Source organism: Pongo pygmaeus, chromosome 7 (genome assembly GCF_028885625.2).
Source record: "Pongo pygmaeus isolate AG05252 chromosome 7, NHGRI_mPonPyg2-v2.0_pri, whole genome shotgun sequence".
Taxonomy (NCBI): domain Eukaryota; kingdom Metazoa; phylum Chordata; class Mammalia; order Primates; family Hominidae; genus Pongo; species Pongo pygmaeus.
In genome coordinates this window covers 56,007,868-56,026,666 of record NC_072380.2, presented here as the reverse complement: position 1 = coordinate 56,026,666, position 18,799 = coordinate 56,007,868, and the positions used below count along the sequence as shown (strand labels likewise).

General features: G+C 37.0%; 1 protein-coding gene across 1 annotated transcript in view; it reads right to left on the bottom strand.

The window, feature by feature from the left end:
- The window catches only part of LOC134740106 (carbonic anhydrase 1), a 54,142-nt gene that overhangs the window by 12,535 nt on the left and 22,808 nt on the right, over nucleotides 1-18,799 (bottom strand). The window contains exon 2 of the mRNA XM_063669460.1: nucleotides 640-700. Within this exon, the coding sequence (XP_063525530.1) occupies nucleotides 640-676 (37 nt within the window). The 5' untranslated portion in view covers nucleotides 677-700. The remainder of the gene's footprint in view (nucleotides 1-639; nucleotides 701-18,799) is intronic.

Below are 18,799 nucleotides of genomic sequence, written 5' to 3'. Positions count from 1 at the left end.
ATGGTGGAACCCCATCTCTACTAAAAATACAAAAAAATTAGCTAGGCGTGGTGGTGGGCACCTGTAGTCCCAGCTACTCTGGAGGCTGAGGCAGGAGAATCACTTGAACCTGGGAGGCAGAGGTTGCAGTGAGCCTAGATCATGCCATTGCACTCTAGCCTGGGCGACAGAGCAAGACTCTGTGTCAAAGAAAAAAAATTAATACTTCTGAAGGCTGAGATGATCACTAGCATACTTCAGCAATAAAGTATTTTTAATTAGAGTATGTAGATTTTTTAAACATGCTATTGCACACTTAATAGACAACAGCATAGTGTAAACATAACTTGTAAATGCCCTGGGAAACTCCAAATTTTATGTGACTTGCTTTCTTGTGATATTTGCTTAATGATAGAGGTCTGCAATTGCAACTTCAGTATCTCTGAGGTATGCCTGTATATACATATCAAACATGTTTTGTAGTCAGCCGTGCCCCAAAAGACAATGCTAAGAATACGTGCAAAGATAGTATAATTATTTAAGGCAGACAGTTCAACAATTAACCTATGGCTGTACAATTACTTTAAATGCTTAATATCTCTTCTGTTGGAAATGGGAACAAGCTATCATTTTGATCTATATAAACAGGAGAACTCTTACCATTTTTGTCATCATATCCCCAGTCTGGACTTGCCATTATCTTCTACTGAGTTTTCTTTTCCTGAAAACAAAAATAATACCTGGAATAATTAACTGGAACTGTGCATGCAGGAGATGCCTTAAATCCATGCTTGGGCATTTTTATAGAAACTTATTTGCTTTTAATAGGCCATTATTTCATCATCTCTGCTTATCAGGAAGTACACATATCTAAAAAAAGGTGTTGTAAAAAATTCTACAAGGGCTATGTTAGTTTCAATTGCTTAATTTTCTTATATTGTAAAAGAGAATTATCAAATCCTAGATTTTATAAAGCCAAGTCCTGTTTCACTCATGTTAGCAGAAGATATGGCTTAATATTATAATATGTAATTCTTTAGATTTTCTAAACGAAAAATATTTTGTACACTCAAGATTTCCAACTCTACCTTTGTTAGTTACTTAAGCAGTATAAGCAAAAGTAATTTATCAGGAGAATAATTTGTGTGTTTACAGGCTGATCTGAACTAGTATCTTAATGTTAATTTAAAATCAGATAATTAAATTACTAATCATTTGTAATATATGTTATTTATAATGGCACATTTTATAGATATGCAGGGTAAGAATAAAGTCCATTTTGGAGTAATATTGGAATTCATAAATGGAGAAGATTTTATTAATATTAAAGTTAAATATAACACAATATTTATTTTATAAATCAAATAGGTCTACTAGAATAAAAGTCTTATTTTTAAATAGCTCTATATAATTTATAAACCCCTTTCTTATTATTTTATTTCACATCACACGTACATACAAATGCTATATAGTAAGAATTAGCATTTGTAATTGAGAAATGTTGAGGTACTTTGCCACAACTGGCAACAAGCCAAGAAGCCAAGACTTCAGCCTCCTAATCCAGTTCCCTTCTTCACTATACCTCCACCAAATGCCACACTAATTCCCCTCCTATGCTCACAATACTCTTAAGTCCACGTTAAGCCTGGACCAAGATGAGAACTGATGCCAACTGAATGATGAGAAGGTACACAGGACTTTTCAGGAAGGCAAAGAAAACTGATTAGGATGTGCCAGACTCTGGCCAGTTCTACATGTTCAAAGCTCTAAACATGCTCAAAGAAAAGAAAACCAGAAAAATAAGCTTCCATAGTGATGCTTTTTTCATGCCATGACAGTATTCCTCCTTTCACACGGTAAGGATTGTCTGAGCTGCTGCAACCCCTGAAAGAAGAGAGGGATCATGAGCAATTTTCACCAAGGCTGACTGGAGACATGTTGTTTGCTCCTTTGCAGTTAGTGATGGTTCATTATCTCATATGCAGAGTGGGCTGTGGTCATGAACATCCACAGAGTGGGAAGAGGCTCAAGCTCCCATTCTATGGCTTTAGTAAGCATAAGAAGGTATTGTTTAAAAGGGAATTCCTTTTTTTTTCAAAGTACTGTTTATTGAAGGCCCAATAGGGATCAACTGCTGTGCTAAAAACTTTACGTGCATTAATTTATTTAATTCTTATTGTACCAAAATTGGGCATTAAAATCTGTGTTTTAGGCTGAGGTGGGAGGATCTCTTGAGCCTAGGAGGTCCAGACCAGCTTGGGCAACATAGTGACACTCTGTTTCTGAAAAAAGAAAAAAAATTGAGTTTTACATTAAAAAAAAATTGAGGCTTAGAGAGGTGAAGACACCTCAGGGTTACAAAACTTGCGAGTGGCTGCTTATATCCCATAAGCCTAGGGTTTAAACCTAGATCTGTGTAATTCCAAAGCTAATACATTTGCTTAGCCTTCCACTGTCAACAATTGTCCACTGACCTCCAGTTGATTCTATTTTCTGGAGGATTGGATTAGGTGATGTAGCTTGGTTTGGCTCAAGATGACCAAGAGTCAGCTTCATCCTTGGGCTTTCTTCACTCCAGAAGCTCATGGAATGACAGGAGCAGGCTACCCCCTGCCAGGTAATTTACCTCCTAATATTGTATACTTTGTAAAAAGTAACTTTAGCTTGAACTACTCTATTAATCAACAGATTTGAAAAACAGCAACCCCCTTTCATTACACAATTATGCGATGATTCATCACATAAATGCTTTAACATCCATATGGAATGGGAATTTATTTAAAGTTTTAGGTGCAGAATGACACTGGACCCTCACTATTATCACCTTTTATTTTATTGTGTACCCAGGGTGTGTTATTGTACTGGCAGAAAATTATTTAGAGAAAGGATATAAAGTTTAATGAGCCTTTATAAGTCCAAACACCCTTCCCATTTACCTTTATCCTTCTTTTTCTGCTTACAAATTTTGCTTCTCTCAGCTGAATCTATGCCAAATTCAAGATGTTTAGTTTTGTATTCACTTCACTTTCACCAACAGCCTCCTCCCAGTATACTTTTCCAGAATGATCTTTGGGTTACTTTTGCCTACCAAGAAGGAGTTTAATCTACACAGACTCTGCTCTTCTAAACTAAAAGTGTATATATATATATATATACTTTTAAATTTTATATATAACTCTTAAATTTAGATATATAATATAATTATATATTATATATAGTATATAATTATATATTATATATAGTATATAATTATATATTATATATAGTATATAATTATATATTATATATAGTATATAATTATATATTATATATAGTATATAATTATATATTATATATAGTATATAATTATATATTATATAGTAGATAATTATATATTATATATAGTAGATAATTATATATTATATATAGTAGATAATTATATATTATATATAGTAGATAATATAATTTGAATTTATACATATATAATATATATATTAGATTATTACATTTATTTATTAACACCAATTAATTTCACCTAAAGATTTTTTAGTAACCTAAAATGTTTTTCAAAAAAGCATTTCTTCAGTGTTTTTAAGTATATATTTAAGTCAGTTTTAAATTGTATTTGAGAGCCTTAGTATTTCTTATTTTAGCTTTTGTTCTTCTAGTTCCTTTGATACTTTTCATCTAATTTTTATTTTAATATTTAAAAATTAAAAACATGAACTCTTCTGGAAGCAAATAAATTATGTTGAGTTTCAAATTTAAATTTGTACTTAGAAAATAACTCTGGTATAAAAGGAACAAAAAGTGAAAAAGAGTGCCATCCGTGCCTAGTTACGGAGGAGATCTGCTAAATGCCACTGAAAGGAAAAATCCACACCTTGGCAGGACCAAATTCCAAAAAGCCATAGCTGCTCTACAATGCTTAGAGTTCCACAACAATAAGTGGCTTTCCTGGGATTCATATTTTCCCTAAAATGAGGAATTATATATTGTGAAAATAAGTGTCATTGTTGACTATTAAATTTGGCCTGACTCTCACATTGCCTCCTAAATTCCCTGCCCCTCCAGAAATGGTATCATTTGGGGTGGCAAGATAAATCTTATTTCCAGTGGAGAAGTGGGTCACGGAAAATGGTGATGTTAGCCTAGACATTTCTGCATTGAGACAACTAGAAATTCTGATTAATCAACTGAAGTGTCAGGATGGGTTATCTGGATTTCACAGCTATCGTTTTCTCTCAGTTGGGCTTTCTCATCACCTGTAACAAAGCTGTGTTGGTAGCTTTATTCCTTCCAGGGTTTGTATTTGTCTCCATCCATACCGAGCTTGTTCCCATTTTAGGACCTTTGTGCTTGCTGTGCTGCTGTCCAGATTGCTCTGTACCCAGACCTTTGTATAGCCTCAAATATCTCCTGCTTAGAAATGACTTTCCTGAACTCCAAATTCACATGTCCTCCTTTTCCCAGTCACTCCATGATAGCATTCTGTCTTATTTCTTTCATAGCATTTGTCACATCTTGTTTGTATTGTGAAATTAATTTACTTGCTTAATGTCTATAACGATCTCTAAAATGGCGTCTCTATGATATGATAAAGCCTTGATCATTTTCTTCACCACCATGTTCTCTTCACCTATAATATGCCTGGAAAACAGTGGCGCTCAATAGACACTTATAGAGAGAATAATTAAATGGTCATTTTTAATTTAAACTATTGTATATTTTTAAAGATGTAGAAGAACAGAATGTTATCAGGGACTATGCTTACCCAAGTGCACTGGTCTGAACTCAGGTTGTGTGGTACATTGATATTTGGGCATGTGAATGAGATTTGCTATACTCATGTTTGTTTTTGGATTAAGGAAAAAGCCTTTCCCCTCTCAGTTCTATTAATGGGAGGAATGAAGTGACCCGTCTGTGTCTGTCAGTCATTACTGGGAGAATGAGAACACTGATCTTTGTAAGTGTCAAGTTTATGACACTTTGTAAGTGTCAAAATCTAACTCTTCAAATATAGTTTGAAATTTGACATATAAATTTCAAAAATCCATCACTTTTATGGCTTTTATTGCTGTAACTAAAGAAAAGTTTCAACCTTTTATTTCCTGTCTTGGAATATTTTATTTTTAACACAGTTGTTAAATCTGCTAATAGGTGTTTTTTATTAACAACCAAGTCAACTCTTTATATGTAATCATTTTAATACACAGCATAGAGGCATTCACAATGTCCTACAATTTCATGCTTTTGAAAATATTAAATTTTAAGTATATCTCATTGACTGTCATGCTTATTGAAATTACCAGCTAGAAAGACACACTGTATATTCAGAGAATGTCTAGTGAACTTTTATGTTAATAATTAGGAATCTCTTCTACTGCATGAATGGATAACTTGGGCAGGTTAATAGTACTATCCCTGTATTTATTTTTAAAATTGAGAATATACTATTTGTATCTTATCTTCTATAACTATTTGGGAAATTAATGAGTCTTGTAGAACAGATGATGACACTATTAAGTAACATTTTTCACCTAAAAAGAAAATAACATTCATTAATGATTTATAAAGCATAAAATTCTGCCAGGCATGGTGGCTCATGCCTGTAATCCCAGCACCTTGGGAAACTGAGACAGGTGGATCACCTGAGGTCAGGAGTTTGAGACCAGCCTGGCCAACATCATGAAATCCCGTCTCTACTAAAATACAAAAAATTAGCCAGGTATGGTGGCAGGCACCTGTAATCCCAGCTACTCAGGAGGCTGAGGCAGGAGAATCGCTTGAACCCGGGAGCCAGAGGTTGCAGTGAGCCGAGACTGCACCGCTGCACTCCAGCCTGGGCAACAAGAGTGAAACTCCGTCTCAAAATAAATAAATAAATAAATAAATAATAAAATTCTGCACAAATATAAATGATCGACATAAGCCTCAAAAAAAAAAAAAGAGTTTGATTTTAACTCTCAGGCAAATAGATGATGATATAAAACAAAATAGTTCAAATATTGCATGTGGCCTGAAATTCAAACACTTGCTACATAGATACATGTTTGCTGTAGATTAAACTAAATCTTATATGTAAATATGAAAAGAGATAAGTTCTCAAGTGTAAATATTAAGGGAGGTGAAAGTCAGTTCTATTAGTTACCTTGTAGTAACATTCTTCATGCATCTGTTTGGGGGTTCTAGCTACCTAAAATCATTTTAAGATTAAAAAAATGTCTTATTACTCCTGAAATCAGCTCTTAAATCCTTTTATCAAAGACTAGATTTCTAAAATACATTTGTAATGACATGTCTTTTCTTAATCCAGTGGTTCCCAGTGTACGGTTTGTAAATCACCTGCTTCAGAGTCACCTGAAGTGATATTAAAACACAATGTGTGTGTCTCAACCAATCCTTTATTTTTGTGAATGGCCTTGGCCAGTTTAGATGATCAACAAATAAGCTCTTTTAGTAAGTATTGGTAGCTTTGTTAGAGGTATCTGGGAGTTAGATGGCTCCATCCTCACAATCTAATTACCAAGAGGTGTATTTCAGTGAAAGCATGTCTTCAACAATCGAATTTCCCAAGTGTACATGTGTTATAAGCAAACAGCCAGAAAATAGTCATATGTCTTGCCTGTAATTTCAGGCGGGCTGGCTGCAAGTGAGGATCACCAACCAGCACCTTGCATGAAAAGCTCACTCCAAACAGACGTCAATGACATCAAGACCTCTTTTGGGTCAGGCAGCTGAGTTCAGTGGGGCTTAGACCTCACATAGTCCATCAATGACATTTTAGTGCTGGGCTTCTCCACTCCTATGTCTTGTTCATACAAGACATTTTCTGGGTCCAGAAAATTTTTCCTTCGCAGTTACTACTCTTGATACCTCTAATTGTACAAAATTCTTTCTAACACCTTTTATAGTAAATAACAAAACTTTAGGTGTTGATTTCACTACAAATAGCTAAGTAGCCACCTCTGAAGAGGGCAGGTCCTGATTAGGACACTATCAAGCATTCCTATTAGGCATTAGATTATATGAACACAAGTTATTTATACTGAAGTGATGTATGATTATAACACTACTGAATCAAAATCTCTGCATGCAAGACCTGGGAATCTATGTTTTTAACAAACATTTCCAGGTAATATATTAAAAACATATTTGTCGACTTTCACAAACATTTTTAAAAATCCTAAATGCTGTTTTCTTGACATGCTTTCTCCTTTAGGAAGAATACTGAATTAATATTCACTTCAACAGCCACTTCAAAAACTACTCACTGTTTTTCTAAATTAGATTTCCCCCATAAGATTTCTTGAATTTTTAATGCTTTTACTAGTACCTAACCCCAGTGAATAAATTTTTTTTCATTCATTTTTTGTGATACCCTTTTAACTATTAAGTCAGTATGCTAAATACAGGGTGGTGACTTGCTCTGCAGTAGTTTTTAAATCAAATGCTCAAGTCAGAGCCATGATTAAGTAAAGACAGATACAATAACTAAATGCCTTCTAGTAATGGAAATACCAATTGTTGCCTGCAGGAGATTGTCATTTTAATTTACTCTTATCTGATCTTTGTCTTAGTAGATCTACCAAAGAAAAGTGGCAAGTGCACTATTTGAACTAATGATTTTCAGAATGACTCATTACTCAAGGGCAGGGTTCACAGAAAAAGTACATTACAGAGGTCCTCTTTACTGATCTTAAAAGAGCAAACAAAGACATAGAATGAGGATGAAGTAGTATCTACAATGTTCCTTTAGTCTCTAGACTGTCTTTTGCTTCAGAGTTATTTTTAAGAATTAGCATTAACGGTAAAATTTTTAAAATCTGTCTAACCCAATTTCTTTGAGTAATGCTGTTTCTTTGTGATAAACCTGGGTTAATAAGTATAAAATACCTAAAAATATTTTCTAAATGAGGATTAATGATTAATTGCACATAGCAGATGCACAGTAAAAGATGGCTTTTATTTTTTACTGAGTGTGCTACTACTAATAGAAAACTGTGTGGGCTATGGTTGAAACTTAAATGCAGCCAGGTGTTAAGGAGGACACATGGCTATGTCTGAGCTTCCAAGGATTTCATGATGTACATTAGCTGCTCAGCCTTGAAATCAAGGGACATAATCTGACCCCCTCACCCTGGAGTTTTTCTAATAAGTGGGGAAGGAATAAACGGAATGATTACAAGTGCTTTCTGATTTTTAAAAAATCTTTTTATTTTTAGCTTCTACACTAAGGACACAACAGGTGCTTTTAAAGAAAGAAATATAAATAGTTTCTTTTAGAATAGCCCAATAGAATGAGACCATTTTACTCCAGTACTTTTTTTAATCACATGATCTTAATTTATAATTTTAAGAAATTCAGAGGCTGAGAAAAACAAATATCAGTATTTCCATTTCAAAAGGAAGAAAGAGGCTTTCACAGATGAGAAAATTAAGCCACTTGTCCAAAGTCAGATGAAACTGTTAAAAGTGGAATGTCAAGTCTTTAAACTCTGGGTCAAGAATTCTTCCCACTATGATAAATTATAAAATCAAACTAACAATAACTTTTTTTCATTACTTTTTACTTTATTATCACAAAAGGGTTTAGTCACATGGGAAGCTATTACCTCAAAACAGTCGTTGTAGTTTCCCTAAAACAGACCCCATAACTTTGGCTTGATTTTGTCCATGGGTGCTGGTGATGGGGTATGGACCATCTTTGGAGAGAATGCATGCTGCATGCTGTGGTTTTTGCATCTCCACAGCTAGTCTGCCCAGCCCACGAAGCTATCACATGCATCCCTACTGAGGCTCTTTCAGGGCCTACCATTTCCACATTTCTGTGGAGAGACCAAGCTACTTGTGATTTATGCTTCCTGATTCCAATGTAGCTGGTGAATGCATATTCTATATTTCCACAAAAATCTACTTTATTTCTTCCAGTCCTAAGTGTAAAGGATCAGCCTACAGGATGGAACAAAATAGGTCCTCCTCCCTTCTATTTCTAGAATAGGAAGGAGAAAAAGGCAAAATTATTTATTAGGGTCTTCACAGAAAAATTTCAGAAAAGAATCCTGTCCTCTTAGCTAAAGGCAAAATAGCAAGGTTTGAATGAAAGTCCTTCCTGATCCTGTTTCCTTTATGCAAAAGGTTACTTGGGCAATTAATTTAGCTGGTCAAGGCCATGTCTTATTCTGAATTTCCTGTTTTACTTTCTAAAAAATTTTTTTTCAAGTTGCTCCAGGCAAATGAGAGTTACCTAAACATATACAATAAGCAGATTTCTAAGATGGGTTTAGCTCTAAGTAAGTGAAGAATTTTCAGGCCTCTTAAAGATCTTTGATATCGAGTAACTCTTCTGTCCTCAGTGACTCCCACAGAAGGAGTGCAGGGCAGCTTCTCCTGTGGTTTCTTAGGGCTCTTTTAGCTTCTGGAATCAGAAAACTCTGGAGAGGCTGCTTAGGCAACAGTTTTCAAGTGTGACTTGAAAGGCTCTGCATTTCAAAACCCCAGGGTTATGAGTGAAGAGGTGTTGAATGAAAGGCTCTTAATTGCATCACCTTGCACCTAGTTTATCTGTCCCTGTGATGGAGTTCCTTAATATGCAACACTTGGACATTGCAGTAGTCCTAATTCCTTTAAGACTGTCCCAGACTCTGCCTTTAACTAGTTGGTAAAGTTCCACATAGCCTTTGTGCAACTGCCTGAGGGTTGCAAAATGAGGGGATGACATGTTGGCAAGTGCCTCAGTTTTCCGTCATCACCCAGGAGGCAGCCAGAACCAGTCTGGTGAGAAAGAACTCCAGGAAAAACACCTCCCCAGGTTCATGTCAATAATGCTTTTAAAATGGAGATCCGCAGATTCCAGAGGAGTTCTTATGGGCCTTATAGGCTAAGAACCAAGCTCAGTTAAAATGAAGCTTATGAATGTGGACTTCTTAGAACAAATAGGGCTGATTTCATGCAGTGATTCGATCTGGGGAAGAAGAATTCTTGGCAATGTTCTCAATTCCTCCTATTGGTAATTCCTAGCTTGCTAGCCAGGGTTCACGTTTGATGTTCTTACAATGCGATCTTTTGTCACTCCTATCTCAGGCTCCAAGAGTCCTCATACAGTCCCCTGCAGAGTTGGACAGCATTTTACTGCGTGGTTGCTTGCAGCTGGCAACAGCTGTTACTACACTTTTTTATCCACATTTATTTTTGTGTGTTAAGATTGTGTTTCTAGTCCTCCCCCAACTTCTGATAATACACACTTGACAAATTGTTTGCTGGTGAACATGATATTATTAGTAAAGGCCAGTGACTTCTTCCAAGGGAGCATTGACTGTTTATGTAGTGGTTTTATGTAGCCACTTCTGGGTATGGCACTCACTGTGCCATTTATTTTGGTTAATGTTTTTAAAAGGCTCATTTTAACTTTAAAATCAGAGGTGGCAAATGAAACTTTGCTTAAGGATTCATGTCCCTAAAGTGTAATGTTGGAGTGGCAAGGAAAAAAGGAATCATCTTTTAGCAGCAGCTAGGTATAATGAAGTTTGCAGAAAAGAAAAATAGAGTGTATTTTATTAGATCCAACATTGACAGCACTGCTCTAGCATGATGGACATGCCTTCTGTATGAGATGAGTATGACATCCACTCAAAAAACAGCCCAGTGGGGAGAGAAATGCCAGCAATAATAGATGTGACCTTTTAGTGCCTTGGCCATTGGCATCACCTGAGGGTAATCCTAGATCACCCATTTTTCCATTTGGATGTAGCTGAGACTGACAGGGCAGGTGTCCTGCCTAAAGCAACTGATTTACTGATTTACGAGCAGCTTTCAGTCTCCTTCCTACTTGCCTCTTGCAAAGTGAACTTGAAAATCCAGTTCTTTTCACTACCTCTGTGGAAAACCTAGAGGCAAGCACAGGATTGATTCTTTGTTACTTGTAAGGCTGCTGTTGAAGTAATGCAAAGGTCGATGATTAAATGACATACCATAAAGATTTTTAGTATTGTTATTAAACCCAGTAGAATTAAAATGCAGCTACTGACGAAAGACTTGAACTGCAGTGTCTAGATGAAGCTGATTCGAGCACAACTTAATCCCCTCATCATAATATGAACAAGGAAAAAAACAAATGGTACCATGGCAGTTGGGCACTGTCTCAGGCACCACAACTTCTGGTCGTTGAAATTAGCTATGGGTTTACTTTGTAACTCATAGTTGCATATTACCATTAATGTCACCAATCTGTCTCCTTAAACACCAGGTCTGCACCCAAATCATTCAACCTAACCTCAAGGGGTGGATGGAGACAGTGTGTTTTGAACTCAATGATCCATGGCTTCTTAGGGTGTAAAATTTGGGCTAGACAGCACTGAGTGTGGGAGGGGAGAGAATCACATTTGGCCCCGCTACATGTTAAAAGTGGCACTTGCAGAATCCTGGCTCCCTCTCTCTACATCCTCAGCAGGAAAAGTGCTAAAACCATTTGAGGGGGCATACCTTAGTAACATCCTGAATAGATATGTGTGAGCCTGTCTTTTCTGGAAGCTAGATTTAGGTTAGCTTGAATGTCCAACCAACACCCGTATGCCTGCTTTCCATTCTGTCCTGTGCCATCTGGAGCAACTCAGCTCTCTGGACCTTAGCCCCAGTTTTCCAATCTAGACTGTGACCTTGCCTGTGACCTGTGGTTGGTCTTATTTCACAGCCACTGACTGCTGCCTGTGTCAGGATGCATGCCCCTGCTCTGCCCATCCCCTTCCTGCCAGCTCAGCCCCCAGCTCCATTTTTTTTTTTTTGAGACATAATCTCACTCTGTTGCCCAGGCTGGAGTGCAGTGGTGTGATCTCAGCTCACTGCAACCTCTGCCTCCCAGATTCAAGCGATTCTTGTGCCTCAGCCTGCAGGTAGCTGGGACTACAGGCATGTGCCACCATGCTTGGCTAATTTTTGTATTTTTAATAGAGACGGGGTTTTGCCAAGTTAGACAGACTGGTCACAAACTCAGCCTAGCTTCTAATCCAGGACCTCTTACACCATCCTATTCCATGATCTAATGCTGACCGCTTGTTGAGTTCAGGCTCAAGTGACTGCTCAGACCAGAGGCTGAGAGTTTAGGCCTGAGAAGAATACTGCTGAAGGACCCACGTCCCAGAGGGGAGAGTACAGGCGGCTTTGAGCCAGAAACAAAGGGCACTGTGTGCTCTCCAGTGGTCAAAAATTTGAGGAGAAATATCTGGCTTAAGTGGGAGAAAAGTGAAAGCAAGAAGAACATGAGCCAGTAATCTTGTGCTACACTAATAACTAACATGAGGCTATAAACTTGCAACTCAGCTCACTTGGGCAGCATTTGCATCTTGAGTTTCTCACACATTGTGAAAAATCACTCAGGGATATTTTTATTTATGATCTTAATTTAATTTTGTTGGACGGGTACTGTGTTCATGTGGTTTCAAATTCAAAGGTATAAAAGGGTACAAAGTAAAAAACAATCTTCTCCCATTTTCTGTCCCAGTGAAAACTAAAGTTATCAATTTATTTCATACATTTAAAGAGATATTTGATGCATATACACGGGTATAACTGCATGTATTATTTTGCTCTTTTGAAAAAAATACAAATAATACATACTGTATATGCTTGTTTTGTCCCTTACTTTTTCCCCTTAATACATTAGAATTTGGCCCTATTACTACACAAAGAGTAATTTTATTTCTTTTTGTTTTACATGTTTTGTTTTACTTTTTTTCCTTAACTCATTATCTTGGAATTTGGCCATTATGCAAAGAGTATTTTTTTATTTGGCTTTGCAATGTTCTTTTTATGGATTGCCGTTGTTTATTTAGCCATTCCTCAATCAACGGGCATTTAGGTTATTTCTCATTGTTATAAACAAAGTTGAAATGAATGGTACATTTCCTTGTATATGGAGAGGACTTGCCCTGGATACAGGAAAAGGGGCCTAGTAATATGAATACCTTATAAATAAATACACAGATTTTTGTTCTTCTCAATGACTTCTCACTGCTTAGATTCTAATAACTATCCTGACAGGGAGGGAAAGGTAATACATACTTTTTTTTTCTTTTCTTTTTTTGAGACAGAGTCTTACTCTGTCAACCAGGCTGGAGTGCAGTGACTTGGATCTCGGCTCACTGCAACCTCTGCCTCCTGGGTTCAAGAGATCTTCCCAGCTCAGCCTCCCAAGTAGCTGGGATTACAGGCCCGTGCCACCACATCCAGCTAATTTTTTTTTTTTTTTTTTGTATTTTTAGTAGGGATGGGGTTTCACCATGTTGACCAGGCTGGTCTCAAACTCCTGACCTCAAGTGATCCGCCCACCTTGGCCTCCCAAAGTGCTGGGATTATAGGTGCGAGCTACTGTGCCTGGCCCATTTTTCTTTCTTTTTTTCTTTTTTTTTTTTTTAACATAAGGAAAAACATATCTAGAGAGAGACAAAGTAACAGCTTTCTTTAAAGGGAAAGTTGAATGGAAGGAAATTCATCTCTTAGATACACCCCAGAGTACCACTTTTTAACAGAGAAGTCCATTCTTCCTTCCAGAAAAAGTGCTAAGACAAAATCTTGTTGGGATGATCTGTTTTTAGAGTGCTTTAAAAAATATCTGATTCCTCATACATATACAAAGTAAAGGAAAACAAATAGCTCATAGAACAAGGATGACTTTTACATGATTGATAGCAGATTCAAGATGGAGTCACCAGTGGAAGTCACTGAGACAACAGAGAAGAGAGATCTTTCATGGTGGCGAACCAGCTTCTGATTGAAAGGTGTGTGTGGTGGTGGGGAGGCAGGAGCAGTCTCATTGTCCTTATAAATAGCTCTCCAGGACAACTTTTGTGTTTGATATAAAGAGAGAAAACAAGTTTGTGAGCACAGTCTTAAAACCAAGGGAGCATACCTTAGTTACATCCTGGAATAGATATGTATGGACCTGTCTTTTCTGGAAGCTAGATTTAGGTTAGCTTGAATGTCCAACCTGTACCTGTATGCCTGCTTTCCATTCTGTCCTGTGCCATCTGGAGCAACTCAGCTCTCTGGACCTTAGCCCCAGTTTTCCAATCTAGACTGTGACCTTGCCTTTGACCTGTGGTTGGTCTTATTTCACAGCCACTGACTGCTGCCTGTGTCAGGATGCATGTCCCTGCTCTGCCCACCCCCTTCCTGCCAGCTCAACCCAGCTTCTACTCCAGGACCCTCTTATCTCACCCTTTTTCATGGCCTGATACTGACCACTAGTTGAGTGCAGGGTCAAGTGACTGCTTGAACCAGAGGTTGAGAGAAACGCAGCCAATCAGAGCACTGAGATCACTGACTGCTGTGCGAGAAAAACTGTAGCTGCAAAGGAAGAAATGGTACACATGAACACTGAGAAACATCACCCCAAAATTGTTTTTCTCTAACTGAGGTATGAAGGTGAATATACAAAGAAAGAAACTTTAAAGCTCAGTGAGAAAGCAACTAAATGTACCTGTGCACTTATTTTTTCATTTAAAAATTAAAAACAAATTTTTAAAAGACAGGGTCTTGCTCTGTCACCCAGGCTGGGTGCAGATCACTGCAGCATCCAGGTCCTGGGCTCTAGCGATCCTCCCGCCTCAGCCTCCCAAGCAGCTGGGACTACAGGTGCATGCCACTATGTCTAGTTCCTTTTTTTTTTTTTTTTACTTTCAGTAGAGACAGAGTCTTGCTATGTTGCTCAGGCTGGTCTTGAACTCGTGGGCTCCAGGAATCCTCTTGTCTTGGCCTCTCAAAGTAGGGGCATTATAGGCATGAGCCACTGTGCTTGGCCCAGATTTAAATTTTTACTTTAAAAAGTATATATTTTTTATTTTAAAAAAGTGATTAAGTGTATTTTATTTATTTTGTTTTAATGTAACTTGAAGCTAAACTTACTGTGTGAACCAAGCCATTTTGATCAGTGATAAATGGCAGGTCTAGTTTTTTTTTCTTCTTCTTATTGAAAGATCAAGAACCTCAGCCTGCCATGACTTTCTTGGCTTCCTTTACTAGCATTTAATCCTTCTAGTATTTGACATAATTCCCATGAAAACGTGCGGACTGAATATAATGTCCTTCATTTCACAAATGAGTAGATTTAAGTTGAAATATTTTGTCACTTGCCAGAAGTCAGGGTGGCAGTGTTGATATTTGATCCTACTTTTTGTGCCTCCAGCCCAAGAGTTTTTTCCATGACAATCAGGAACCTTGAAATTAAAAACACATTGAATGTTGTCATATGTTGGTAAGAATAAAATACCAAATAGTAAATGCCTTCTACACACAGTTTTTCTCAGGTACTCACTCTAACCTTCTATTTGTGCAATTGGAAGCAAATATATCAGCCTCATTGAGCTTCAATTTTCTTGTTTGTGAGGTAGAAATAATAATAACAACCTTAAACAGTTGTGAGGATAAGTAAATAGTATATATAAAGTGTCTCATGAAAAGATAGCACTCAGTGAATGGCAACTTTCCTATAATGATAATAATAATTATTATTGTATAGGAGATCAGGTAGGTGAAAATGTTTTATAAATTGCAAATTAATAAATGCAAGGTACTCTTATTATAATTGTTTTCTTACATTTAAAAATATTTATTCACTATTTTTAGAATACGTTTTAATGGTTGGATCCATTTAGTGTATTCACTTTAGTGCTATTCTAAGCCATTATTTTAGGAAATTAAAAATTTAGAGTTAGTTTAAGTGAAGTGAATACGAGTGCTTCTGAAAAGTGTTTTCCTTTTTTTTCATTTCTCTTAATCTTAAAACTAAATGTCTTTCTGCAAGAAGAAATAACTTGAGACTTCTGTTGGGATCAAGTATGATTAATAGCCTGAAATCAGGAATAAAGCTGCTTTATGGAAGAGTAAGAAAATAAGGTGCAGATAAATCTCCTAAATTACTCTTTGTGTACTAGAGGAAAACAAAATAAAATTTCCTCAACCCTTAAAAACTTTGTGAGCTCTAAAACCATTCACAAACATAATTTATTATTACAGAATCCCAGTTGCACACCTGAAAACCCTGGGGCCACATGTGTTTCAGAATTCAGAATTTCTCAGATTTTTGGAAAGCAATACAATGCAAACACTATATATGAATTCCCTTATCAGGGTCTGGGGGAGTACCCTGTAATTGAACATGTTACTATTTTTGGAGCAAAAGTATGAATAGTCATAGTACAGGGAATAAATAAAGACTATAAATAGCTTCGTGTCAGGTCAGGTTAGGCCCACAGATGAGTTCAGGTCACATCAGGTCATGTGTTTTCAGGAACAGTTTTGGTTTTCAGAAATTTTTGGATTTCAGAGCTGGAGATAAGAGACAGTGGAGCTGTATTTTTTTTTTCTTTTATTATTATTATTATTATACTTTAGGTTTTATGGTACATGTGCGCAATGTGCAGGTAAGTTACATATGTATACATGTGCCATGCTGGTGTGCTGCACCCATTAACTCATCATCTAGCATTAGGTATATCTCCCAATGCTATCCCTCCCCCCTCCCCCCACCCCACAACAGTCCCCGAAGTGTGATGTTCCCCTTCCTGTGTCCATGTGTTCTCATTGTTCAATTCCCACCTATGAGTGAGAATATGCAGTGTTTGGTTTTTTGTTCTTGCGATAGTTTACTGAGAATGATGATTTCCAATTTCATCCATGTCCCTACAAAGGACATGAACTCATCATTTTTTATGGCTGCATAGTATTCCATGGTGTATATGTGCCACATTTTCTTAATCCAGTCTATCATTGTTGGACATTTGGGTTGGTTCCAAGTCTTTTTTTTTTTTTTTTTTTTTTTTTTTTTCCAGCATAATCTTTTTTATTATTATTATTATTATTATTATTATTATTATTATACTTTAGGTTTTATGGTACATGTGCGCAATGTGCAGGTAAGTTACATATGTATACATGTGCCATGCTAGTGCGCTGCACCCACCAACTCGTCATCTAGCATTAGGTATATCTCTCAGTGCTATCCCTCCCCCTTCCCCCCACCCCACAACAGTCCCCGAAGTGTGATGTTCCCCTTCCTGTGTCCATGTGTTCTCATTGTTCAATTCCCAAATGTTCATCACATCTGCAAAGTTCCTTTGCCATGTAATTTCTTCATAAGTTCCAGCAATTAGGGCAAGGATATCTTTGGGGTACATTTTGCCTATCAGAATATTTAATCTAAAAAATTCAAGGCATTTTTCTTTTTTTTTTCTTTTTTTTTTCTTTTATTGTAATTATTATTATTATTATTATTATTATTATACTTTAGGTTTTATGGTACATGTGCCCAATGTGCAGGTAAGTTACATATGTATACGTGTGCCATGCTGGTGCACTGCACCCACCAACTCGTCATCTAGCATTAGGTATATCTCTCAATGTTATCCCTCCCCCCTCCCCCCAACCCACAACAGTCCCTGAAGTGTGATGTTCCCCTTCCTGTGTCCATGTGTTCTCATTGTTCAATTCCCACCTATGAGTGAGAATATGCGGTGTTTGGTTTTTTGTTCTTGCGATAGTTTACTGAGAATGATGATTTCCAATTTCATCCATGTCCCTACAAAGGACATGAACTCATCATTTCTTATGGCTGCATAGTATTCCATGGTGTAGATGTGCCACATTTTCTTAATCCAGTCTATCATTGTTGGACATTTGGGTTGGTTCCAAGTCTTTGCTATTGTGAATAATGCGGCAATAAACATACACGTGCATGTGTCTTTATAGCAGCATGATTTATAGTCCTTTGGGTATATACCCAGTAATGGGATGGCTGGGTCGAATGGAATTTCTAGTTCTAGATCCCTGAGGAATCGCCACACTGACTTCCACAAGGGTTGAACTAGTTTACAGTCCCACCAACAGTGTAAAAGTGTTCCTATTTCTCCACATCCTCTCCAGCACCTGTTGTTTCCTGACTTTTTAATGATCGCCATTCTAACTGGTGTGAGATGGTATCTCATTGTGGTTTTGATTTGCATTTCTCTGATGGCCAGTGATGGTGAGCATTTTTTCATGTGTCTTTTGGCTGCATAAATGTCTTCTTTTGAGAAGTGTCTGTTCATGCCCTTCGCCCACTTTTTGATGGGGTTGTTTGTTTTTTTCTTGTAAATTTGTTGGAGTTCATTGTAGATTCTGGATATTAGCCCTTTGTCAGATGAGTAGGTTGCAAAAATTTTCTCCCATTTTGTAGGTTGCCTGTTCACTCTGATGGTAGTTTCCTTTGCTGTGCAGAAGCTCTTTAGTTTAATTAGATCCCATTTGTCAATTTTGGCTTTTGTTGCCATTGCTTTTGGTGTTTTAGACATGAAGTCTTTGCTATTGTGAATAATGCCGCAATAAACATACGTGTGCATGTGTCTTTATAGCAGCATGATTTATAGTCCTTTGGGTATATACCCAGTAATGGGATGGCTGGGTCGAATGGAATTTCTAGCTCTAGATCCCTGAGGAATTGCCACACTGACTTCCACAAGGGTTGAACTAGTTTACAGTCCCACCAACAGTGTAAAAGTGTTCCTATTTCTCCACATCCTCTCCAGCACCTGTTGTTTCCTGACTTTTTAATGATTGCCATTCTAACTGGTGTGAGATGGTATCTCATTCTAAGCCAAAAGAACAAAGGTGGAGGCATCACACTACCTGACTTCAAACTATACTACAAGGCTACAGTAACCAAAACAGCATGGTACTGGTACCAAAACAGAGATATAGATCAAAGGAACAGAACAGAGCCGTCAGAAATAATGCCACATATCTACAAGTATCTGATCTTTGACAAACCTGACAAAAACAAGAAATGGTGAAAGGATTCCCTATTTAATAAATG